This window comes from Lipotes vexillifer, unplaced genomic scaffold (genome assembly GCF_000442215.2).
Source record: "Lipotes vexillifer unplaced genomic scaffold, Lipotes_vexillifer_v1.1 scaffold414, whole genome shotgun sequence".
NCBI lineage: Eukaryota > Metazoa > Chordata > Mammalia > Artiodactyla > Lipotidae > Lipotes > Lipotes vexillifer.
In genome coordinates this window covers 677,444-704,339 of record NW_006782864.1, presented here as the reverse complement: position 1 = coordinate 704,339, position 26,896 = coordinate 677,444, and the positions used below count along the sequence as shown (strand labels likewise).

Here is a 26,896-nt window from a genome sequence, read left to right as displayed (position 1 = left end):
AGTTGAAGGACTTGGCAGTATGATAAAATATTGTGTTGTGATTTACTAGAAAACATATCCTGGCCTGTTTCTTACCCAACCATAGATTTTCAGTGTCAAAACTGGGAGAAATTAAATATCAGTTAGGTTTTGTTTACTTGTGCAGTGACTCAGTCCTTTGTTTCCCCATGAAATGTTTCTGCATTTTTTTTTTTTTTTTTTGGCCTTGACAGGAAAAAATAAAAAAATTTTCTTAGTCTTCTCAGAAACCTTAGAAAAACAATCCATCCCCTATGGTCTACATCTGTGGTTCAGAGTGTGATCCGAGGACCCTCTCAGAGAGTCTTCAGGGCCCTCTCTTTTCCAACCGCATTTCTGTGCTTGGCTGGATCTCCTTCATATACCACAGCCAAAAAACCATCACAGCAGACCAGTGTAGAAACACCTATGGGAACCCAGCTGTCTTCTACTAAACCAGATGATTTGAGTCACAGAATATAAAATATATTGCCACTCTTCTCACCATTTTTTGGTTTTAGAAAATAAAGTTTTCATAAACAGTATGTTGTCTATATTAAGATAATGGGTTTATTACTATTATTTTCAAATGACTGACATCTCATTTATGAGTATTCTTTAAATAATTCCTGAATAAGATAGTAGCAAATTCAATCCAGGACTAGAGTAAGCTTTATCTCAGGATTGTTAACCTGTTGAGTATTATTAAATCTATTACAGTAACTATTAAATGTATTATAACTCCTCCAATCCATAAGTTAAAGGAGAAAGAAAAATATAAAATAAACTTGGTACATGAAATTCTTAGCAAAGTTAAGAATGAAATGAGGATGATTATTAATCTATTATTTGACATTTTCCTAGACATTCTAAAACTCCTGGCTTTGCCACTTACTAGCTGTGTAACCTTGGGCATGCCTCCATTTTCTCTACTATAAGATGGTATAATAGTATTATCTACCTTCTAGAATTTTTGTGAGCATTAAATGAGTTAATATATATAAAGTATTTTGAGAATATTGCCTGGCACATAGATGCTATATAAGATTTTGCTGTTATTACTTTTCTAGAAAATGAAATAAGAAAAAGAAATGAGATTAAAATATTGGGAAGACAAAAAGTATCAATAAACGATGATTATTTGTAGATAATATGTGTGTCCACCCAGAAAATGTAAGAGAATTAACTCAGAAGTTCTTAGAACCAATAAACATTTAACAGGGAGAGGGTAATGTAAGACTGCTGCATAGGTCATAAGTTTTTTTTTACCAATAACTAGTTAGTATCATCAGGAAAAACTTGCATTTATAAGTATTTAAGTGAAGAATAAAAAAAAAAATTAAGTACGGGCTTCCCTGGTGGCGCAGTGGTTGAGAGTCCGCCTGCCGATGCAGGGGACACGGGTTCGTGCCCCGGTCCGGGAAGATCCCACATGCCGCGGAGCGGCTAGGCCCGTGAGCCATGGCCGCTGAGCCTGTGCGTCCGGAGCCTGTGCTCCACAACGGGAGAGGCCACAACAGTGAGAGGCCCGCGTACCGCAAAAAAAAAAAAAAAAAAAATTTAAGTAATATGAAGGAGTTAGATGACAAAAACTTCTAAGTTATACATAAAACATAATACTGTGTGGAGAGAGAGAACATATTTTTAGGTGTTTTTAATGGAACATTATAAGAATGCCATTTTTTTCTTAATTTATATAATTTGAACTTGATTCCAATTCAAATTTTATGTTCATCTAGAAGTATTAATGAACAAGAGATTCCCAAAACGTTTTGAGAACAAAGTATAATGAGGGAATACTGGCCACACCCAAGTACTAATATATATACTAATGAAAATAGCTTGGTACCAGTGCAGCAAAATAGACACCAATGACACAAATGAAGATCCAGAAACCAGTCCAAGTATATATAAAAATACGTAATGTGATAAAGATGGCATTTTCTAATCAATAGGGAAAGGTTAAATTATTTGTTAAACAGTTTTGGAATGGTTGGTAGATATTTTGGCAGGAAAAGTTAGATTCCTGTGCTACGTCGTATACCCAAATGAATTCCAGGGAAATTGAAAACGTTAATGTTAAAAATGAAACTGTATAAATACTAACAGAAAACAAAGAATTAGAAGGAAAAAAAAGTTCTAATTGCACATTAGAAGTAGAAACTATACTTACATGGGGAATCTAAAAAGAAATGATAGAAATGAACTCATTTACAAACCAGAAACAGACTCAAAGATTTAGAGAACTTATGGTTACCAAGGGGAAAGGGTCGGGGGAAGGGATAGTTAGGGAGTTTGGGATCAACATGTATACACAGTGTCATATTTAAAGTGGATAACCAACAAGGACCTACTTTAGAGCACAGGGAACTCTGCTCAATGTTGTGTAGCAGCCTGGATGAGAGGGCAGTTTGGGAGAGAATGAATACCTGTATATGTATGGCTGAGTCACTTTGCTGGGCACCTGGAACCATCACAACATTGATAACTGGCTATACCCCAACATAAAATAAAAAGTTTAAAAAAAATTAAAAGAAGTAGAAACTATAAAGTGTAAGATTCATCAATTGAATTACATAAAAAGAATTTCTGTACATTAAATACTTACATAAATAAAATTAAAAGTAAATAGGGCTTCCCTGGTGGCACAGGTTGAGAGTGTTGTGTAGCAGCCTGGATGAGAGGGCAGTTTGGGAGAGAATGAATACCTGTATATGTATGGCTGAGTCACTTTGCTGGGCACCTGGAACCATCACAACATTGATAACTGGCTATACCCCAACATAAAATAAAAAGTTTAAAAAAAATTAAAAGAAGTAGAAACTATAAAGTGTAAGATTCATCAATTGAATTACATAAAAAGAATTTCTGTACATTAAATACTTACATAAATAAAATTAAAAGTAAATAGGGCTTCCCTGGTGGCACAGTGGTTGAGAGTCTGCCTGCCGATGCAGGGGACACGGGTTCGTGCCCCGGTCCGGGAAGATCGCATATGCCGTGGAGCGGCTGGGCCCGTGAGCCATGGCCGCCGAGCCTGTGCATCCGGAACCTGTGCTCCACAATGGGAGAGGCCACAACAGTGAGAGGCCCGCGTACCGCAAAAAAAAAATTAAAAAAGTAAATAATCAATGATAAATATTTGTGACATGAGAAAGAATCTTTTAAATCCAAAGGAAGGATGTATGTTAAACAAAACAAATTAATATAAATTAGGAACAATATTATCCATATTTTAGGGGGAAAAGATCTATGAATAGAAATCAGACTGGAGGTTATACTCCAAAAATGTTAACAGTAGGTATCTGTCTAGAGCAATGCATAATAATTTTTATCTTCTTTGCTTTTCTGCATCTTGTGAATTTTCAAAAGGAATATGTATTAATTTCATCATTGAAAATAAAACTTTAAATAAATTATAGCTGCTATATTTTGGTGTCTAACTTTCTGAGTAGAGGAATGGCAATCCGTTGTTACCTTTCTGCAAGTCTTGGAGCAGTAGAATCCGTTTCCAGGATAGTTAGAACTTGGAAATACAGTATATGGTCACAAAAGTAGGAGACAAATCCAAGAAGAATTTATTTTCATGTTTTTTACTTACTTTTCCTGTTCTAAGGAGAATTATTAGACAGTAAATAGTGCTTTCTTGGTCTGTTTTGTTTCCGTTACAGACTTGAAGCAGCCAAAGATGACTATCGAATACGCTGTGAAGAGTTACAAAAGGAGATGTCTGAACTTCGGCAGCAGAACGATGAACTGACCACTTTGGCAGATGACGCTCAGTCTCTAAAAGATGAAATAGACGTTCTTAGGTAGGCAACCTTCCCATCTCTGTAGAATCTCACACCTGTGATCCCCCAGAACAGTTCTGCCACCGACGTTACAAACTCTAGGGTCTTTGAGCACAGGAAGATGGGTTCAGATCCCAGTGCTGCCGTTTAGTCAACCTCTATGGAACCATTTTCTCATCTGTAAAATGGAAATAACACACATACCTACCTCAGACTGACATGTGGAATTAAGTGAGGTGATATTTGTAAGCACTTGGAACAGTATCTGGCAAATAAGTGCTGTATATAAATGTTTGTTAAATAGAAATTAACCTCTGGCCACCACTTCATACTTGCGTAGCTCTGAGCTTTTCTCATTACTACTCCTGTTCTTTGATTTTGCATCCTTCAATCACTTGGTCTTCCTCTTTCTCGGATACTGTCACACCCACACACATGGCTCATCTCCTTGCTGGACTCAACTGTTCTCTCACTGGGCACCTCACTCCCTGCCACCTCGTTTCTGCACCATTCCGCTTGTGTAATCTATCCTGTGTTGGATCATTACAACCATCTATGTTTTATGCGTTTGCTCTTTGAATGCTGAGAACAAACAGGGAAAATCACATAGTGAGGTAGTTTTGTCCTACTGCAGACTAGTGATCTTACTCTCCACTGGGCCCCTCCCACTGGTCCACCGCTCTACTGCCCATCCGTGTGGGCCCCTCCCACTGGTCCACCGCTCTACTGCCCATCCGCGTGGGCCCCTCCCACTGGTCCACCATTCTACTGCCCATCCGTGTGGGCTCCTCCCACTGGTCCACCGTTCTACTGCCCATCCGTGTGGGCTCCTAGCACTGGTCCACTGTTCTACTGCTCATCCATAGATTGCTCTGTACCCCGTTTCTCTCATGGCTGCTACGTATTTTCATAACTCTTCTCACCTGACTGCCCCCCACCACACGTCTCCTGTGCTTCAGTCTCAGTAGATGACATTGTCTCCTGCATTGAGGAACGAGGCCATGACCTATGGACCCTCCATGTGCTGTGTCTCCTGCATTCGCGCCCATCTTTCCTCTTTTGCTTCTAGAGTGCAGACCTGTTACTCGTCCTCCTGTCCAGTGCTAATTCCTTCAATGCTCTGGGTCTCAACCCTTCTTGCTTCTGCAGGGACTGTGCTACACCAGTTATCATTTCCCTTCACATTTGAATCTGCCTCCTTAGCATACATTTATATGTTTCTGTCCCTCTTATCTTAGAAAAAGTGAGAGACCTATTATTCTCTCCTTCCCTCCAGAACAAATTTAGATTACACAAGGTAAAGTTTACATTCTTTCCTTAACCCACTAAAATTCACCACCGCCTGCCCCACTGCTCCACCAAAACAGCTGTTCCTCTGGTCACTAATAACAGCCTAATTGCCAAATTATTTGGACAGTGTACAATTTATTTTGCTTTTGTGCTACATGCGACTCTGTTGGCTACCCCATCCTACTTGCATTCCTTAAATTTTATAATGTTGTCTATTATAAGTTTTGCTGTAATTTTGGTCATACTTTTGAACCTGCACAAAAAACTAAGCTGGACTCACCTTTGGTCTTATAATTTCATTAGAACGTGTTACTTCCTGGCAATCCGCTTGGTTTAGCACTGTCTACAGCAGCTTTACCATTGCGGATGTGTGTGTGATTTCTGGTTTCCCATCTCATTCTAGACATTCTTCTGATAAAGTGTCTAAACTAGAAGGCCAAGTGGAATCATATAAAAAGAAGCTAGAAGATCTTGGTGATTTGAGGCGTCAGGTTAAACTCTTAGAAGAGAAGAATACTATGTATATGCAGAACACAGTTAGCCTAGAGGAGGAGCTGAGAAAAGCCAACGCGGCTCGAAGTCAACTCGAGACGTATAAGAGACAGGTAAGGAGAGCAGCACAATTTCTTAACGCCGTTTCCAGCTGAGCTCTCCAGTGTAACGCTGGCTTATCAGAGTCCACTGACTTGTTTTCATGGTATTTGGTTTTTCACCTATGAAACTTAGTTCTTATCCAGAGCTTATTGATTGGTCTCTATAGCAGATCCTTTTATTATTTATTATTTTTAGTTTATTGTGTAATACTTGAGAAATACACAAAAGTAAAAAAATAATACAGTAAGTATCCATGCTTAATAAACAGAACACTCTCCCCCTCCTCATTGCAGTAACCACTAGCCTATTTTGTGGGTTTTGTGCCTACGCATCTCTTTATTCTTCCCTGCACATACACACACACTTACATATATGTGTGTGTGTATCCCTAAAAACTTATAACACTTTTGACATTTCAAAACTTTATATAATGATATAGTGGAAGTTCTCTTCTGCGATTTGCTTTTGCTCAGTGGTGTTTGTGAGATTTGTTTTGTTGATAGTTGTAGCTTTATCCCATTCACTTGTACCAATCTGTAGTATCCTGCTGAGTGACAGTACCACATTTATCCATTTTTCTGGAGAAGGACATATAGGATGTTTTGTCTTTTTCTTTAATATTGCAAGAAAGCCCACTGTGAATAGTACTGAACATGTCCTCTTCGATACATGTGTGGAAGTTTTACAACTATGTGGAATATCTTCCTTAGAGAGTCTTCATTTAATTAGATATTGCCAAATGTCCTCCACTGTGATTTTATTACCAGCAGGCAGTTTGTATGAATTCTTGTTGCTCCACATCATCACCAACACATAGTATTATCAGACTTGAAATTTTGCCAGTTGAAGGATGGATTTGAAATGATGTCTCATTATGATTATACTTTGCGTTACCCTAATTGCAAATATATTTACTGATCACATTTCTTTTGTGAATTGCCTATTTTTATCTTTTATTCATTTTTAAAGTTGGATTATTTCTTTTATTGATTCTGAAAGTTCTTTATTTGTTCCTGGTATTAATCTTTTGTCACATGTTGCCTTTATTTCCTAGCAGTCTGTGACCTGTCCTTTTACTTTTTTTGAGATTGATAATTTTAACATGATGAACTTTAAATACCTTTTTCTTTATGATTTGTGCTTTTTTAAAAAAAATTTTATTGGAGTATAGTTGATTTACAGTGTTTTGTTAGTTTCAGGTGTATGATTTGTGCTTTTTGTGTCTCAGTTAAGAAGTCATTTCCTACATAAAGATGTAACACTAATCTCTGTTTTCTTTACAGAGGTTTAAAGTTTGTTTTGTACATTTAGGTCTTTAATCCATAAGAAATTGATTTTCATATAGGGTGTGAGGTAGGGAGCCATTTGATATTTTTCATCTTTGTGGACAACCAGTCAACCTAGCAGCTTTTATTTAATAATCAGTCTCTTCTGAAGTGCCCTACAATTCTATCTTATCATATATCTAAAGTTACCATGTTATATGTGGGTTTGTTTATGGTGATCTCTTCTGTTTCATTGGTCTGTTTGTCTACTCTAACACCAAAACACTCTCTTATCATCTATAGATCTTTAGTAATTTTGATATTTGGGTAGTACAGATACCCGCACCCTGTTCTTTTTCAAAATTGTTTGTCTATTCTTGGACCTTTCCGTTCCCTTTAAAACCCCAAATCTTTGGAAATTGGAATTACATTGAATCTGTTGATCAGTTTAGGGAGAATTGACATCTTTATGACAGTAAATGTTCCTATCAGTGAATATAGTATCTTGACATTTATTTAGATCTTCAGTGTCTTTCAATTAAGTTTTATAATTTTCTTATAAATATGCACATATTTTGTTATAGTTACTCTTAGTACTTTATATATTTGGTTGCTTTTGTAAATGCAGTTAGAAAAAGAAAAGATACCATTTTCAGTGTGTTGCTCATTTATGTGATTAAATTGGTTTTTATATGTTGATTTTACAATCTTGCCAAATTCCCATATTATTTCTAATAATGTCTGTTAGTTCTTTTGGCAGAAGTCATATTTTGTACACATAAAAGCCATTTTGTTTCTTTCTATGGCATACCCTTTTTTCTTCTTAATCAACATGGCTGACCTTTAGTACAGCCTTTAATAGAAGCAATAATAATAGGCAACCATTTCTTGTTGATTTCATACACAATGCTTTAAATGTTTTACCAGTATATTATAAGGATTGCTATAGGTTTTGTAGCCACCTTTCATTAGGATAACAAAATTTCATTGTATTCCTAATTTGCACAGGTGTTTATCTTAAATGGATGTTGAATTTAATCAGCTACACCTATTGAGAGACTCCTATGCTGCTGCTTCTTTCTATTAATCTGATGAATTATATTAATGGATTTCTATGTTTAAACCATCCTTGCATTCCTGAGATAAACTTAGTTTAGTCATAGCAGATTTATTTGTGGTTTCATATAGTTAGATTTGCTTTGTTCATTTTACTTGGAATATTTTGCCTCTATGATTTGTTTACTTAAAGTTTTCTATGTCGTGCTTTCCTTGTCTTCTGATTTTGGCATCAAAATTTTACTAGCTTACGGGCTTCCCTGGTGGCACAGTGGTTGAGAGTCCACCTGCCGATGCAGGGGACACGGGTTCATGCCCTGGTCCAGGAAGATCCCACATGCTGCGGAGCAGCTAGGCCCGTAAGCCATGGCCGCTGAGCCTGCACGTCTGGAGCCTGTGCTCCACAGCGGGAGAGGCCACAACAGGGAGAGAGGCCCACATACCACACACACACAAAAAAAATTGTACTAGCTTAATATAATAAATTAGAGAAGTTTTAGTAGAGCAACCCTGTACACCATGAATGTCTGGCAAGGTTTTTTTGGTGAATACATTTTTTCCCAACATTTCATTATGAAAATTTTCAACATATAACAAAGTTGAACTGAGAAATTACCAAAAATAAATGTAGCCCAAAGAAACTATAAATGTGATTAAAGGGTATAAAATTAAAATAAGAAATGATTTAATTAGAGTTCCAGAGGAAAGAATGGAAAGAATTGTAGGACATTATTTGAAGGAAAGAATGGCTGAATATTTTTCAGAATTGATGAAGGGCATCAGATTTAGTATTAACAGTGAATTACAAACAGAATAAATAAAAAAGAAATCTGCACTTACAATTATTGTAGTGAAATTGTGTAATACACTAATTATCTGTTTCTGATCTGGAGCTTAACATATTTTATTTTTCAGTATAATATTTTTCTTTCTGCAGTTTCTCTTTGCATGCTCTTTCAAACCTGCTTGATCATATTTGGTGGTCTTTTTTTCCTTTTATAATTTAGATTTCTTTATTTAATTTCTTTAAGTATTAAACCTAGTATTTTATGTCTGGTAACTCCAATTTGAAATCCTTAGAGGTCTTATTCTACTATTTTATTGTTGTTAGTGCTGTTAATGTTTTTCTGCTGACTGTTGTTCATAGTGTTTGTAGTTGTTTCTTTAAGACTTTTGTAATTTTAGATTTTGCTCTGTCATTTGGCTCATCTTTACCTTTGGGAATACTGGGGACCTGGTTGAGGTTGTGTTCCTCCAGACAATGTATGTTTTTCTTATGCCAGATTTTCCACAGCACCAATCAGGACGAATTTAAATTAATTGCTTGGCTTAGGATTTGCCAGACAAGGTGTGTGGTAAAAATTCAAGCATAAATCCATGCATTTGCAGGCTTCTTAACACATTTTCAAGTTACACTTCTTAAAGCCCAGAACGCTCACTTTAAGATGGGCAAGTTTCCTTATTGATTTTGCCAGCTGATGGATTTTTTTTCCCTAACCTACCTGTTTACTGACTCACCACCTTTTATTAGAGTCCAAGGTAGTTTAACAGCAGCCTGTCTCCCGATAATTTTAAAGGCCTGGGTTCTTGGTATTGCTGGGTGGCATCTCACACTGCCCATAGCATCCTCACAAACTTCCTGCTCCACTTTTAACCCCTGAGGATTTCCCTTACTTTGTTATAAGCCTAGAGATGCAGTTGTATTCTTTTCCCCTAGCATTTCTTTTGCTTCATGCTCAAAGGGTTTCCAGACTGTAGTTTCCTGTGTTACAGGAAGTGGAAGTCCTGTAGGTTTTCATAGTTTTGAACATTTGTTCCTCTGGATGATCTGATTTTAGAACCCATAGTATCTGGGCAGATTTTTGTACCTGGTTCTCTCCATTGGGTTAGGCTCCCGTATCATGTGTGTTTTTTTGAGTATTTTGGGGGGAGAGAATTTTCATGGATCTGTAGAAGAAAATAATAATAATTTCTAATGTTTCAAATTATAAAAATTAATGGTACCTTTCTATACAGGTAGTAGAACTGCAAAATAGATTATCTGAAGAATCGAAGAAAGCAGATAAATTAGATTTTGAATATAAACGGCTAAAAGAAAAAGTTGACAGTCTTCAAAAGGAAAAGGATGTGAGTATATATATTAGGTATTTTGGTTTTGAGCAGTGCTGAGATTAAGAAAATGATATTTAATTCATGTTTTGCCTACATTAATTTCTGCTTCTATTTATAAATTTGAGATCTTTTTTTTCTAATTATAGAAGATTTACATTTGTGCTTCAGAAATAGATCTAAAGTAAAAGATTGCTATTCTAATTTCTTTTTTATATATTTAACTTTTCTATCACTGTTGCTTCTTTTCCTTCATCTTGCTTGTGACTTTCTAGAAATTTATGTAGCTTTTCTGATTTCTGTATGAAGACACAATTCTTCTTGTTATTGTTCAGGATATTTTGAAGCTTTTTAAAATACTTTTACTTTGTCATGATTTATGAATATACATGATTTATGAATATTTCAGCATATTTTGAAGCTTTTTAAAATACTTTTACTTTGTCGTGACTTATGTTGTTTGATCTTTTATGTTTCATGAAAAGAAAGTTATTTACATAATAAGGTACTCATTGTTAAAGATGGAGTAGGTGGTTTTGTTTCTTATGATTAACTGGATAGGATCCTGCCTTGCACGTAGTAGATACTCAATATTGTTAAATGGGAAAAAAATCGTGTAATCGTTTCCTTCTGTGATCTTTCTGTAGAAGGTCAAATGGTGTAACATGTCCATGTTCACCACTGTTTATCATTCTGTTAGGTAAGGCAAAGACCACTGATGAGTAAACTCATAAAGCTTGAAGCTAACTTTCCTCATTCTTAATGTCCCTCCAGAGGTTAAGAACAGAAAGGGATTCTCTGAAGGAAACCATCGAAGAGCTTCGTTGTGTTCAGGCTCAAGAAGGGCAGCTCACAACTCAAGGTAACAACATTTCAGTAGCCCAAGCAAGGTTACTTATTTCTGATAGTATCAGGAAAAATATTAGATTCATTTTAAGATGATTGCGCCAAAGACGAGAACTTGAATTTGGTAAAGAGGCCACGAGATTCATACAGATTTTGAACTGTTAACCAGATTTTATGACTGTACTTACGGGACTGGATTTGCTTGCCTACTTTTTAATTTTAATTATATTTAAATGTTTGGGTTTTATTAAATCAAAAGCATAAACATTTGTTAAACCATCTCTGTTAATAATACACCTGAAAAGTTTTTAGTGACCTCTTTAAAAGTGTATCAGACTTTCTAAATCAGTGATTTTTCTCAGCTGAGATGTGAGGTGGGTATCAATTCACTAAGGGACTTAACAGCCAAAGTAGAAACCTTCTCCTTCTCACAGGAAAGGAGCAGCACTTAATTAAGGGTTTACCTTCTACCACTCGAGGGATGCAGGACCTGGTTGCTGACTTACAGAGCTTCACCCTCTGTTCACTCCCACTCCGACTACCAGCCCTTGGCTTTTCAGTTACCTGAGACTAGAATTTTTCTTTTCCTCTGACTACAACCTCCTTTTCCCCTCCCCAATCCTTCTACCAAACCTGCTCATCTGCTCCATCCACCTTCAGCCCCCTCTGTAGTCTCTGCTGATCGTCTACTGATCACCACCTTTTCCAGCTCACCCAGCCTGCATACCAGCCATTTCAACTGTGTTCTCATCACCACTGTCTTTCCTTATCCTCTTGACTTATTTCAAGCCCTAATTAGTTTTATTCTGTACTCCAGATTACCAAGGCCAGCTAAAAGAAATTATGTATCTTTCTGTTTTTTTCCTTTTCTTTTTTGTTTACTGAGGTATAATTGACATATAATATTATACTCTTAGTTTCACATGTACAGTATGATTCGATATTTGTATGTATTGCAAAATGGTCACTATAGTAAGTCTAGTTAGCTAACATCTGTCCCCATACATAGTTGAAAAACATTTTTTTCTTGTGATCACTTTTAAGATCTACTCTCTTAGTGACTTTCAGATATACAATACTGTATTATTATGTACACCATGCTATACATTACATCCACGTGACTTATTTATTTTATACCTGGAAGTTTGGACCTTTTGACCCCCTTCACCCATTTAGCCCACCCCCATGCCCCAGCTCTCTTCTCCATAGCAGCTGCACCGATTTATGTTCTCATCAACTGGGCGCAAGGGCTCCCTTTTCTCCACATACTCACCAACACTTGTTATTTCTGGTGTCTGTAATAATAGCTGTTTTAACAAGTGTGGGGTGATAGCTCATTGTGGTTTTGATTTGTATTTCCCTGGTGATTAGTGATATTGAGCCTTTTTTGTGTACCTGTTGGCTATTTGTATATCTTCTTTGGGAAAATGTCTATTCAGATCCTTTGCCCATTTTTTAATTGGATTGTTTGGGGTTTTTTGCTGTTGAGTTATATGAGTTCTTTATATATTTTGGATATTAACCCCTGATCAGATAACTGATTTGCAAATATTTTCTTCCATTTGGTAAGTTGCCTTTTCATTTTTTTCATGGTTTCCTGTGCTGTGCAGAAGCTTTTTAGTTTGATGTAGTTCCACTTGTTTATTTTTGCTTTTCAGAAAATTATACATCTTTCTTGACTGTCCTCACCAAAAAACAAATTATTTCTGATCATAATTGGATCCTTGTTGCTGCTTGGTAGTCCTTTCATGTATCTCTAGTCAATTCTACATGAGTTTTCCCCAAATTTTGAGAATCTAGCCTTGAACCGTAATGCTTTAATTCTTAGGTCCTGTATCATCAAGAAAAGGGAGGCCATCTTATGTAAGCTTTCACGTGTTTCTTTATTACCTTTAAACCTTATTCGTGTATATATCCTTTTTTTCTTTTGATATTTATTTATTTGGTTGCACCAGGTCTTAGTGGCAGCAGACCGGCTCCTTAAGTGTGGCATGCGAACTCTTAGTTGTGGCATGCATGTGGGATCTAGTTCCTTGGCCAGGGATCAAACCCAGGCCCTCTGCATTGGGAGCACACAGTCTTAACCACTGCGCCACCAGGGAAGTCCCTCATGTATATATCCTTGAGCTAGCATTTTTGCTCTAAAAATTTACCCTATGAACTAAAACATCATTTATAATAGTGAAATTTAGAACCACCATAAAAGTTCAGCAGTACAGGAATGGCATTCTCATTCAGCTGTATACTTTAGAGCCATTAAAAAGAATGAAGTATATCTTATATATGCCTGATGTGGAGGGCTCGGTATGTTATATCATTAAGTTGAAAAAGTAGGTGGCACCATTTGTGATAAACATTCTTTTTTCAAAATTTTTTTTAATTGAAGTATGGTTAATTTACAATGTTGTGTTAGTTTCTGGTGGACAGCAAAGCAATTCATTTATACATTTATGTACATTCTCTTTTGTATTCTTTTCCATTATGGTTTATTACAAGATATTGAATGTACTTCCCTTTGCTATACAGCAGGACCTTGTTGTTTATCTGTTTTGGTTTTTTTTAACATCTTTATTGGAGTATAATTGCTTTACAATGGTATGTTAGTTTCAGCTTCACAACAAAATGAATCAGTTATACATATATACATATGTTCCCATATCTCTTCCCGCTTGCGTCTCCCTCCCTCTCACCCACCCTATCCCACTGCTCCAGGCGGTCACAAAGCACCGAGCTGATCTCCCTGTGCTATGTGGCTACTTCCCACTAGCTATCTACCTTATGTTTGGTACCCCATATCTCTTCCCGCTTGCGTCTCCCTCCCTCTCACCCACCCTATCCCACTGCTCCAGGCGGTCACAAAGCACCGAGCTGATCTCCCTGTGCTATGTGGCTACTTCCCACTAGCTATCTACCTTATGTTTGGTACTATATATATGTCCATGCCTCTCTCTCGCTTTGTCACAGCTTACCCTTCCCCCTCCCCATATCCTCAAGTCCATTCTCTAGTAAGTCTGTGTCTTTATTCCTGTTTCACCCCTAGGTTCTTCATGACATTTTTTTTCTTAAATTCCATATATATGTGTTAGCATATGGAATTTGTCTCTCTCTTTCTGACTTACTTCACTCTGTATGACAGACTCTAGGTCTATCCACCTCATTACAAATAGCTCAGTTTCGTTTCTTTTTATGGCTGAGTAATATTCCATTGTATATATGTGCCACATCTTCTTTATCCATTCATCCCATGATGGAAACTTAGGTTGTTTCCATCTCCGGGCTATTGTAAATAGAGCTGCAATGAACATTTTGGTACATGACTCTTTTTGAATTATGGTTTTCTCAGGGTTTGCCTAGTAGTGGGATTGCTGGGTCATATGGTAGTTCTATTTGTAGTTTTTTAAGGAACCTCCATACTGTTCTCCATAGTGGCTGAACCAATTCACATTCCCACCAGCAGTGCAAGAGTGTTCCCTTTTCTCCACACCCTCTCCAGCATTTATTGTTTCTAGATTTTTTGATGATGGCCATTCTGACTGGTGTGAGATGATATCTCATTGTAGTTTTGATTTGCATTTCTCTAATGATTAATGATGTTGAGCATTCTTTCATGTGTTTGTTGGCAGTCTGTATATCTTCTTTGGAGAAATGTCTATTTAGGTCTTCTGCCCATTTTTGGATTGGGTTGTTTATTTTTTTGTTATTGAGCTGCATGAGCTGCCTGTAAATTTTAGAGATTAATCCTTTGTCAGTTGATTCATTTGCAAATATTTTCTCCCATTCTGAGGGCTGTCTTTTGGTCTTGTTTATGGTTTCCTTTGCTGTGCAAAAGCTTTGAAGTTTCATTAGGTCCCATTTGTTTATTTTTGTTTTTATCTCCATTACTCTAGGAGATGGGTCAAGAAGGATCTTGCTGTGATTTATGTCATAGAGTGTTCTGCCTATGTTTTCCTCTAAGAGTTTGATAGTTTCTGGCCTTACATTTAGGTCTTTAATCCATTTTGAGCTTATTTTTGTGTATGGTGTTAGGGAGTGATCTAATCTCATACTTTTACATGTACCTGTCCAGTTTTCCCAGCACCACTTATTGAAGGGGCTGTCCTTTCTCCACTGTATATTCCTGCCACCTTTATCAAAGATAAGGTGACCATATGTGCATGGGTTTATCTCTGGGCTTTCTATCCTATTCCATTGATCTATCTTTCTGTTTTTGTGCCAGTACCATACTGTCTTGATTACTGTAGCTTTGTAGTATAGTCTGAAGTCAGGCAGCCTGATTCCTCCAGCTCCATTTTTTGTTCTCAAGATTGCTTTGGCTATTCGGGGTCTTTTGTGTTTCCATACAAATTGTGAAATTTTTTGTTCTAGTTCTGTGAAAAATGCCAGTGGTAGTTTGATAGGGATTGCATTGAATCTATAGATTGCTTTGGGGAGTAGAGTCATTTTCACAATGTTGATTCTTCCAATCCAAGAACATGGTATATCTCTCCATCTGTTTGTATCATCTTTAATTTCTTTCATCAGTGTCTTATAATTTTCTGCATACAGGTCTTTTGTCTCCTTAGGTAGGTTTATTCCTAGATATTTTATTCTTTTTGTTGCAATGGTAAATGGGAGTGTTTTCTTGATTTCACTTTCAGATTTTTCATCGTTAGTATATAGGAATGCCAGAGATTTCTGTGCATTAATTTTGTATCCTGCTACTTTACCAAATTCATTGATTAGCTCTAGTAGTTTTCTGGTAGCATCTTTAGGATTCTCTATGTATAGTATCATGTCATCTGCAAACAGTGACAGCTTTACTTCTTCTTTTCCGATTTGGATTCCTTTTATTTCCTTTTCTTCTCTGATTGCTGTGGCTAAAACTTCCAAAACTATGTTGAATAAGAGTGGTGAGAGTGGGCAACCTTGTCTTGTTCCTGACCTTAGTGGAAATGCTTTCAGTTTTTCGCCATTGAGGATGATGTTGGCTGTGGGCTTGTCATATACGGCCTTTATTATATTGAGGAAAGTTCCCTCTACACCTACTTTCTGCAGGGTTTTTATCATAAATGGGTGTTGAATTTTGTCAAAAGCTTTCTCTGCATCTATTGAGATGATCATATGGTTTTTCTCCTTCAATTTGTTAATATGGTTAATCACATTGATAGATTTGCGTATATTGAAGAATCCTTGCATTCCTGGAATAAACCCCACTTGATCATGGTGTATGATCCTTTTAATGTGCTGTTGGATTCTGTTTGCTAGTATTTTGTTGAGGATTTTTGCATCTATGTTCATCAGTGATATTGGCCTGTAGTTTTCTTTCTTTGTGACATCCTTGTCTGGTTTTGGTATCAAGGTGATGGTGGCCTCGTAGAATGAGTTTGGGAGTGTTCCTCCCTCTGCTATATTTTGGAAGAGTTTGAGAAGGATAGGTGTTAGCTCTTCTCTAAATGTTTGATAGAATTCGCCTGTGAAGCCATCTGGTCCTGGGCTTTTGTTTGTTGGAAGATTTTTAATCACAGTTTCAATTTCAGTGTTTGTGATTGGTCTGTTCATATTTTCTATTTCTTCCTGATTCAGTCTTGGCAGGGTGTGCCTTTCTAAGAATTTGTCCATTTCTTCCAGATTGTCCATTTTATTGGCATAGAGTTGCTTGTAGTAATCCCTCATGATCTTTTGTATTTCTGCAGTGTCAGTTGTTACTTCTCCTTTTTCATTTCTAATTCTGTTGATTTGAGTCCTCTCCCTCTTTTTCTTGATGAGTCTGGCTAATGGTTTATCAATTTTGTTTATCTTCTCAAAGAACCAGCTTTTAGTTTTATTGATCTTTGCTATCGTTTCCTTCATTTCTTTTTCATTTATTTCTGATGTGATTTTTATGATTTCTTTCCTTCTGCTAACTTTGGGGTTTTTTTGTTCTTCTTTCTCTAATTGCTTTAGGTGCACGGTTAGGTTGTTTATTCGAGATGCTTCCTGTTTTGTTTTTCTGTTTTATACACAGTAGCTTGCATCTGCCAATCCCAAACTCCTAATTTATCACCCCCCCCACTCTCCCCTTTGTTAACCATAAGTTCATTCTCTAAGTCTGTGAGTCTGTTTCTGTTTTGTAAATGTCATGATAAACACTCTTAGCAATCTAGGAATAGAAGGAAACTTCTGCAGCCTAGTAAAGGACGTCTATGAAAATCCTACAGCTGACCTCATACTTAATGATGAAAGACTAAATGCTTTTCCCTAAGATCAGGAGCAAGGCAAGGCTGTTCAGTCTTGCCACTTCTATTCAACATGGAGGTTCTAGCCAGTGCAGTCAGACAAGAAAAAGAAATAAAGGGCATCCAGAAAGGAAAAGAGGATGTAAAAAATCATAGATCTGATAAATGAGTTCAGCAAGGTCTCAATATACAAGATCAGTATACAAATACCAATTATATTTCTATGTACTACTAGTATACAATCTGAAAATGAAATTATAATAGTATGATAAAGAATAAACTGCTTAGAGATAGGTTTAACAAAGAAATGCAAGACTTCTACACTGAAAACTATGAATCATTACTAAGATAAATTAAAGATCTCAGTAAATGTAAAGACATTCCACATTCAGATGTTGGAAAAAGCACTGTAGTTAAGACTACAGTTCTCTTCATATTGGTCTAAAGATTCAATGCAATCCCAATCAAATTCTCAGCAGACTTTTTTGTAGAAATTGACAAGCTGATTCTACAATTTATATAAAAAACAAAGGAGCCACTATATAACCAAAAAAAAAAAATCTTAAAAAATAAAAAGTTGGAGAACTTACACATCCTGATTTCAAAAGTTACTATAAAACTACTGTGATTGAACAGCATGAAACTCACATATGGGAAGACATAGAGATCAGTGTAGTATATACCACATTAATAGAATGAAGCGGAAAAAACCACATGATCATCTCAACTGTTGCAGAAAAGGCAACTGACAAAATCCAACACCCTTTCATCATAAAAAACTCAGTAGAGTAGGAGGAGAACTAGAAAGGAAACTTCTACAACTTGATAAAGGCCATATGAAAAACCCACAGCTAACTCCATACACAGTGGTGAAAGGCCGAAAGCTTTCCCTCTAAGATCAGGAATAAGACAGTGATGCCTGCTCCCAGCACTTCTACACTTCTGTTCAATGTAGTATAGGATCTTCTAGCCAGAGCAATTAGACAAAGAAAAAAAATCTAAATTGGAAAGAAAGTACTAAAATCATCTCTGTTTGCAGATGACGTGATCCTATATGTTGAAACCCTTTAAAAATTACACACGCACAACACACACAAAAAGCTCTGAGAACTAATAAAATGAATTCAGCAAATTTACCGGATATAAAATCAACCCATAAAAATGAGTTACGTTTCTATACACTAACAATGAACAATATGAAAAGTAAATTAAGAAAACAATTCCATTTACAATAGGATTGAAAAGAATAAAATACTTGGGAATAAATCTAACCAGGGAGACACTTGTACCTTGAAAACTACCAAACACTGCTGAAAGAAATTAAAGAAAACCTAAATGGGAAGATATCCCATGTTCATTTAAGGCTTAATATTGTTAAGATGACAGTACTACCAAAAACAATCTACAGGCGGCTTCCCTGGTGGCACAGTGGTTAAGAATCTGCCTGCCAATGCAGGGGACACGGGTTCGAGCCCTGGTCTGGGAAGATCCCACGTTCCGCGGAGCAAGTAAGCCCGTGAGCCACAACTACTGAGCCTGCGCTCTAGAGCCTGTGAGCCACAACTACTGAAGCCTGTGCGTCTAGAGCCCATGCTCTACAACAAGAAAAGCCACCAAAATGAGAAGCCCGTGCACCACAGCCAAGAGTAGCCCCCGCTCACCGCAACTAGAGAAAGCCTGCACGTGGCAATGAAGACCCAACACAGCCAAAAATAAATAACATAAATAAATTTATACTGAAAAAACCCTACAGATTCAGTGCAGTCCTTATCAAAATACCAACAGCATTTTTTGCAGAAATAGAAAAACCCAGACTAAAATTTATATGGAATCTCAAGGGATCCTGAATAGCTAAAACAATCTTGAAAAAGAAAAAAAAAGCTTGAGCACTCATACTTCCTGATTTCAAAACTTAGTATAAAGTTAGAGTAATCAAAACAGTATGTATAGGTATAAGGACAGATATATAGACCAGTGGAATAGAATAGAGAGCCTAGAAATAAACCCTCACATATGCAATAAATTGATTTTCAACAAGAGTGTCAAGACCACTTAGTGGGGGAAAGGAGTCTTTCAAACAGATTGTGCTGGGAAAACTGTATGTCCACATCCAAAAGCATGAAGTTGGACCCTTACACCATACACAAAAAAGGAACTCAAAATGGATCAGAGACCTAAATGTAAGAGCTAAAGCTATAAAATTTTAAAAAAACTTAGAGGAAAATCATCATGATGTTGGATTTGGCAGTGATTCCTTGGAATTGATACCAAAAGCACAGGCAACAAAAATAATGGGTAAGTTGGATTTCATCAAAATTAAAAACTTTCGTGTTTCAAAGAACACTTATCAACATAGTGAAAAGGCAACCCACAAGATGGGAGAAAATATCTGCAAATCATTTATCTGATAGATGATTGATGTCAAGAGTGTATAAAGAACTTCTACAATTCAACAACAACAAAAAGAAACTGCAGAAGTCCTTTGCGGTTCACAGACAAGCAAAGGACTTGAATAGACATTTCTCCAAAGAAGATAAGTAAGCACATGAAACAGTGCTCAACATCATTAGTCATTAGAGAAATGCAAAGCAAACACACAGTGAGATACCACTTCACACCCATTAGGATGGCTACTATCAAAACAGAAAAAAAAAAGGAAAGTGACAAGTGTTGGTGAGGGTGTGGAGAAGTCGGAGCCCTCCTGCCTTGCTGGTGGGAACGTAAAATGGGTCAACCACTGCGGAAGAGTTTGGTGGTTCTTTAAAAAGTTACCATATGATCCAGAAATTCCATTCCTAAGTGTATATACAAAAGAATCAAAGCAAGGACTCAACCACATCCTGGTATACCAATGTTCATAGCAGCATTATTCACAATAGCCAAAAGGTGGGAACAACCCATGTGTCCATAGACAGATACATGGATAAAGAAAATGTGATATGTATGTGTAATGGGATATTATTTGGCCATATAAAGAAGTGAAGTTGTGATAAATGGTGCAACATAGATGAATATTGAAAACATTATGTTAGATGAAGTGAGCCAGACACAAAAGGACAAATATTGGTGTGAGGTGTCTAGAATGGGCAAATTCATTTAGACAGACAGAAATTGGAATTAAAGTTACGAGGAGCTAAGGGAGAAAGTAATGGGGAGTTACTGCTTAATGGTTCCAGAATTTATGTTTTGAGTGATGAAAGAGTTTGGGAATAGATAGTAGTGATGGTTCCACAACATAGTGCCTTAGCGCCAACATGGGACTTAGTGCCACTCAATTGTACCCTTAAAAAGTGTTAAAATGATAGAATAATAATGTTGTAAAAGGCAATCATGTAAGGCAACTGTGACATGGTTTTTTACTTGAATTAAAGATTTTAGCTGTTAAAATTAATGCTCAGAGTAGGAGTTCATATAGGAACTAAAGGAGGTAGCTGTGCCCTCTCTTAACCTTGCACCCATGATTGTTTGTTTACAGGGTTAATGCCTCTGGGAAGTCAGGAATCTTCAGATAGTCTGGCAGCAGAGATCGTCACACCTGAAATCAGGTAAGGAGATGGTGAAGGTCACAGCCACACTGTACAATATTCTTGGAGAAACATACTCCTCTGTAATATAGAGGACCAGTTCCTTTTCTTTATCGCTAACACTTTCAACACGAACTCGAGGTTAGATGTCCATGATTTCAGCATGTCAGCATGTCTCTACTACTCTTCCCTCAGTAGTACCTTACATTTGTGTTTAGTCATAGCATTTTAAATATTCCATTTATTTCAATATATGGCTGCCTTTATGTTTAAGAATGAAAAATTGATAGGGAGGCACCAGCTGTCCATCAGAAGGTGAATGAGTAGTCCTGAATATTGCTTTTACCTTGTTTGGGCTAATTTGCCCCCTTTTTAAATTGACACTAGCCTTGATTCTTCATAACATCCTTGGAGGTATTAACTAAAATAATGGTTGTGTAAAAGTTTTATAAACTGTGAAAGCTGCAATAGGCATTGAAATACTTATTGAATAAATAAAGACAATGTTTTTTGTTGTTGGCATTTGTTTAAGAAGGACAGACAAAAGGTGTATAATGGAACACCAATTCTGGAAGCATCTTGTATACCTTTTACTTTTCTGCCATCTGACATGGTACTTTATTATTGGACCAATAAAGTTTGTTGAATGAATAAATACACTTATTTTTATGAATATTCATAAATAAATGGTTATATCCAAAAAGAAAATTTTAAGGAAGCTTATAGGTAATGCAGTTAGATTTTTAAGTTCTGAGACAAAAGAACAATGAGAAAAACTCAACAAATAAAATGGGTTTTATTGAGTATTACTCAATATAAATGAAAATATTCTCTGTGTCTAGAATATGTCTAGAAGAGCTATCAAGAAAATGAAATAGTACAAAGGATGAAATTTCTCAATGTATATCATAGACAATGGGTCAGTATTCTTGATGCATAATGAAATTTGCTCTTCCAGTTTGCAAAATCTGTTAAAAGTGATGATTTTCACTGATGTTAAGGGTGTGGAGAAATTGGAAACCTCATACACTAGGAGTAAAAGATTAAAGTGATACAATCTTTTTCAAGTGAGGTATAATTGACATATAACTGTGTAACACCTTTAGGTATACAACATAATGATTTGCTATGTGTGTATGTTGTGAAATGATTACTGTATTAAGTCTAGTTAATATCCATCACCACATATAATTACCAAAAAATTTTTTTTCTTGTGGTTGTACAACTTTTGAGCAGTTTGGCAGAATGTGTATGTTGTCTAAAAAATGTGCCTATCTTTTGACAGAAAAATTACTTTTCTGAGAATTAATTCTGAGGAAATACCCAAGGATATACACAAAAGGATATTTATAAAGCTAATCATTAATAACATGTTAAAGTTCAAAATTGGTAATAATCTAAATGCCCGATAATTGGGTGTGAATTAAATAATGATCGTCTATATATTTTAACATGTCATTTAAAATATTAAAGTATAAAATTTAATGCTATGAAAAGATTGTGAAAAGTTAAGTGTAAATAGCAGATACCAGTGTAACAGGTACTGTGAGATTCATTTTTACAAGTGTTTGCATGTTTGTACGTATGCATAAAGTTAGAAGGCTGTATTTCAACAGTAATTATTTTACACTGTGGGGTTATGGAGGGTTTGTATTTTCTTCTCATTTATCTTTTTTTCACCCTACAATGAGCTTGTTTTACTTTGTAATTGACAAATATGATGAAGTCACTTTTTTCAATTTACAAAATATATCAAGTTCTGTGTACCTGCTTGAGTTGGGTGACAGATTTGACTCTCATCTTTTCAATAGCAAAAGTTAAAGTACTTTATAAGGTTTACAGTGTTTACAAAATAAGAGCAGAATGTTTTGTGTGTGTTTGATATTTCGCTTTTCTTTTTTCTTTTTCCATGAGAAGCACAGTTTTTCATAGCATCTGGTATGGATAGTAATATCTTCTTCATGCGGCCCTCTAGAGATGACCCTCTCTAACATAAAGGACGAATTCTATCTTCAAGACGTATATCTTCAATGATATCGTCCTGTGAATTAATGTTCAATTATATCATCCCTGCAGTATTCATAGTGGCAAGTTTTGTGTGGCTGTTGCTTTTAGCATCCCTCAGTGTAAGCATTTGGCATCACGCAAAGAGCCCAAAACAATGCAGTCCAGTAACCTGGCTCTGATAATCTGTCTTGTTATAAGACTGCAGTTTTACCATATCTACAGGAATGGATGGACTGTATGTCTTGAAGGCATTCTTCGTTGAATGTTACATCTTGCCACCAAATTATTGGTAATGTAAGAGCATAGCATTAGAGATGATATTTTGTTGACGAGAACTAAAGAACAAATATGTAGGTGCATTCACAGCTTAAATGCTTAAATCAGAAAGGAAATAGGATTTTGAAACCTCATTCATTACAAGTCATGCTATATGGGGATTCTGTTATCTTCAGATTGTCCATTCTAAAAAGAAAGTGCTTAAGACCTGAAATGTAGTGTCTCAGCCAGTTACAACAGGAGCTAAATTCTTTCCAGGTACTTTGTTTTTCATTTCTGTTCTATGTATTAAATCTGTAACAGTGCATAGCTGGATTTTGATAACTACGTTAATCCGTTTTTCTTCTGCTCTCAGGGAGAAACTTATTCGTCTTCAGCATGAGAATAAGATGTTAAAAATTAACCAAGAGGGTTCAGACAATGAAAAAATCACCTTATTGCAGAGCCTTCTCGATGATGCCAGCCTACGCAAGAATGAACTGGAGACAGAGAACAGGTAAGGAGGCACGTGGCAGCAGCTTAGACACTGGTTTTCTCTATTTACCTTGATTTTGATTCCCTTAAACAAAGGTTTGAGTTTGAAAAGTGAAAGTGTGTTATTCCATTTCATTTCAAGAGTACTTTTTTCCACTTTTCCACTTACGGGCAAATTTGCCCAAAAGTATAGTCTCTCTGTAATAGCATTCCCGTCTTTAGCTCTTCTGGCAAAATGATACCAAAGTCCTACCATTTTCCCTTTTTAATCACTAATTAAAACTAGAGGATTAAAAAAAGTCATGATTTATTCACAGTCTTTCGAGACAATTTTACTTCATAGTCATGCTTATATTAGTAGAGTTTACCCTGTTTTTACAAGCTAATGTTTCAAAGAATTGACTGGTATGAGGAAAACAGTAGGATCCATCATGATTCAATTGATAGGGCTTTTTTTTTTTAATCTGTTTCTTGTGACTCTGATAGGAAGTCATCCATCTTATGAACAATTCAATTATTTTGAGAATTTAGAATCTGCAAATTTGACAAAACATCAGTTTTCTGCTTGTAAGTTTTAAGAGTATTGCAGTAGGCAGTTTGTCCAAACTACTTTTAAACCAGTAGCTTGCTCTGGCAAGGGCTACTTTTATATTTTATTGTGACAATCCTCTCATTCTTTTCCTTTTTGGAAATGTTTCTTAAATACCAGACATATGATGTCTTTTCTTTTTCTTAGAGCTGTGATATTCTGTCATTTGTGAGGGATTTGACAATTTTATAAATAGTTTCACAGTTTATGTGATATTACAGATTCTTTGCTTATTCTGCCTGATTGATTTGGCATTTCCCAGGTGTGAGTCAGTCTTGAGAGTCAAAATTGTTATGATAGTTTTACATATCCTACCCTTCCTCCTGTAACTTTAATTTTTAAAGCTGCTGAGGGAGAATCAGCAAACAGTGTAAATACCAGGGTGATTATTAGAGCATAATTAAGCATAAACGTAAGGAGACATTTTTATATCAATTCTTAGGAGCATAGATAATGAATACTTTTAAAAAATACTTAGAAAAAGTGGAAAAAGAGAAGGAGGAGGAATGGGAATTGTAGAAGACAGCAGGCAACCATGCAGAGCCCATGGTGAGGGCACCTTGAGTTACCCCCTTCATCCTTGGCCTCCACTGTCTTTTAGCATCTTAGTGGGGAGAGCCTTCTCCCAACACTAATTTCTTATCAGTGAATCAACACCTACAACGTTTTCTGTAACACTTTGCCTTGTTTTTCACAGACCTTATAGCTATTACTCTTTCTCCTTCAAAATAGAACAGCTAGCTGTCATTCGTAGAGGACTCGTGCATGTAGATGACTGGTTACCTCCTAAATCCCTGTTATTCACAGCTGTGTTTGTTTGTTAAATTACAACACTGATGATAACTTACCTTTAGATTATTGCCATCTGTGGGTATTATGATCCGTAACAGTAATACTAGTAATAAGAGCAGCTAACATTTATTAAACTGCTGTTCCAAACACGTTCCAGTGTTGTTCCAAACACTGTGCTAAGTGTTTTAAACATGTGGTCTTACTTTATTAAAGTTTTACACATGTAAGAATTTGGGCTGAGACCCAGGCTACCAGACTCCAAAGGCTCTACTTAACCTCTTTCTTGCCAGTTTATCTTCTGCCACATTTATAAAACGTTTTTTTCCCTGTCTTCTCCTCACAGGATGCTTTTCTCTTAAGTGAGTTATCATAAGTTTGTTCTTACTGAGTTTAATAAGTGTTTACATTACCTGGTCTGTACCTTAACCTCTTACTCTTTGACAGCACTGGGTTAGCACCAAGAAAGCAGAGTTTCAGTTCTACTTAGTCTCATAACTGTATGACCTTAAATACAATTTGCTCACCACCATATGTCACCTTAGAAGGAGAGGTTTGTAGTAAACCTCCAAAGTCCTTTCCAGTTAGTTTTCCCAACAAGTTGGTATTTGTTAAAATCTGTAACACCTGTTGACCCTCAAGCACTGTAAGGAGAGGCATGAAGGGTCAAGAGTGGAGCCGTACTGGAACGGCTTGGGGAGCTCTCTGGAAGCACATGTGATCTCCTTCCCTTTCCTCTCAGAGTAGGTTGTGATCTCAAGCTCACCCTCTCCCTACACCCCCTTGACAACTATATGTAATTAGACTTGGATTAAAATGTTGATTAACTAAACCCTTGAAGGGGGAGAAAGAAAGTAGAGGCATTTATAGAGTACCTGCTATGTGCACACCCTTTATATATTATCTCAGTTTTCTAAACAACCCCATGAGGTCAGCATTATAATCCTCATTTATTTTGTAGTTGAAATTTTTTCATATATATTTACATATATTTTTATAGGTTCATACATGTGTGTGTACATGTATGCTCCATGCTTTAATCTATATGTTAGACTATGTTTTATGACATTTATGATGGCCTCCACCTAGTAACAATATTTTTTGACTGAATAATTTCAAAAATGTCTAAGATGGATAGTTGAAATAGTCTCATAGTTTGATATATTTTTCATATTGCTTCCTGAGAAGATTAAACAAAGTTACAGTTAGCAACGTACTTATGTACCTCTGTTCCATATTGAATGTGAGTTTTCAGATAATTCTTTCACTGAGTGAAAAACAGATTCCTTTGTGTGAAAAACATCAGTTATTATTATAGATTTATTGCCTTTTTACTGTGATTCTCACTAAATTATAGAACCTAGCGGTTTACAGTAAGAATTTCTTGTCACTTGTTGAGTAAAAAAAATTTCTTACTGAACTTCTTGGCTATTTGGATTCTAAATATTCATTGCCCTCAAGTACTTACTAGCCAGTCCAGTGGGAGAATTTAGGACTTTATCTCTCCTCCCCTCTTTACTGTTTTCATTGTGGATCGTTTCCCCTTCCTCAGACTTGTTCTCAGTTTCAGGAACAGCCCTCGCTTGTGTCTCTCCCAGTCCTTAGATTACTGTCCAGGGCGAGGCTCCTCTTTCAGCCCTTTGCTTGGTGGTCTGCCGTGGCCCGTCTTGTTCCTCCCCCGAGCTGGTTCACGTTCTTTCTGGCCACTGTTACTCATGCTCATGGCTTCAGTCATTGCCGAACGGCTCTTGCGTCTGGAGAGTCAGCTTAGCCCTCCCGCTAGGCTTCAGCTGCAGGTGTCCAGCTGTTTGACCGGCATCTCTCATCACTTCATTTTCGACAAATACCAAATGAAGTCCTTTGTGCTTCTTTCTCAGCCTGCTCCTCCTGTATTCCCTTTCTCAGTAAATGGTCCTTGGTAGCTCAGACTGGACTCCTAAGTTACTTTTTGCTCCTTGTATTCCTTTGCATTTTCTGTGCACCCCGCCTCTGACGGCTTCTGTTTCAGGGGGAGGCGTGATCACTGTGCCGGCCCTGGTGGGGCTTCCCAGACGGTATCCTCCACTTTCACACCAGCGTGATCTTTCTGAAACAC

The 26,896-nt window shown here is 36.6% G+C and overlaps 1 protein-coding gene across 1 annotated transcript in view; it reads left to right on the top strand.

Annotated features, from left to right (window-relative positions):
- The window catches only part of HOOK3 (hook microtubule tethering protein 3), a 96,849-nt gene that overhangs the window by 52,200 nt on the left and 17,753 nt on the right, over positions 1–26,896 (top strand). Inside the window, exons 10-15 of the mRNA XM_007455462.1 lie at positions 3,669–3,809; positions 5,482–5,683; positions 10,010–10,120; positions 10,877–10,964; positions 20,618–20,687; positions 23,305–23,445. Of these exons, the coding sequence (XP_007455524.1) occupies positions 3,669–3,809; positions 5,482–5,683; positions 10,010–10,120; positions 10,877–10,964; positions 20,618–20,687; positions 23,305–23,445 (753 nt within the window). The remainder of the gene's footprint in view (positions 1–3,668; positions 3,810–5,481; positions 5,684–10,009; positions 10,121–10,876; positions 10,965–20,617; positions 20,688–23,304; positions 23,446–26,896) is intronic.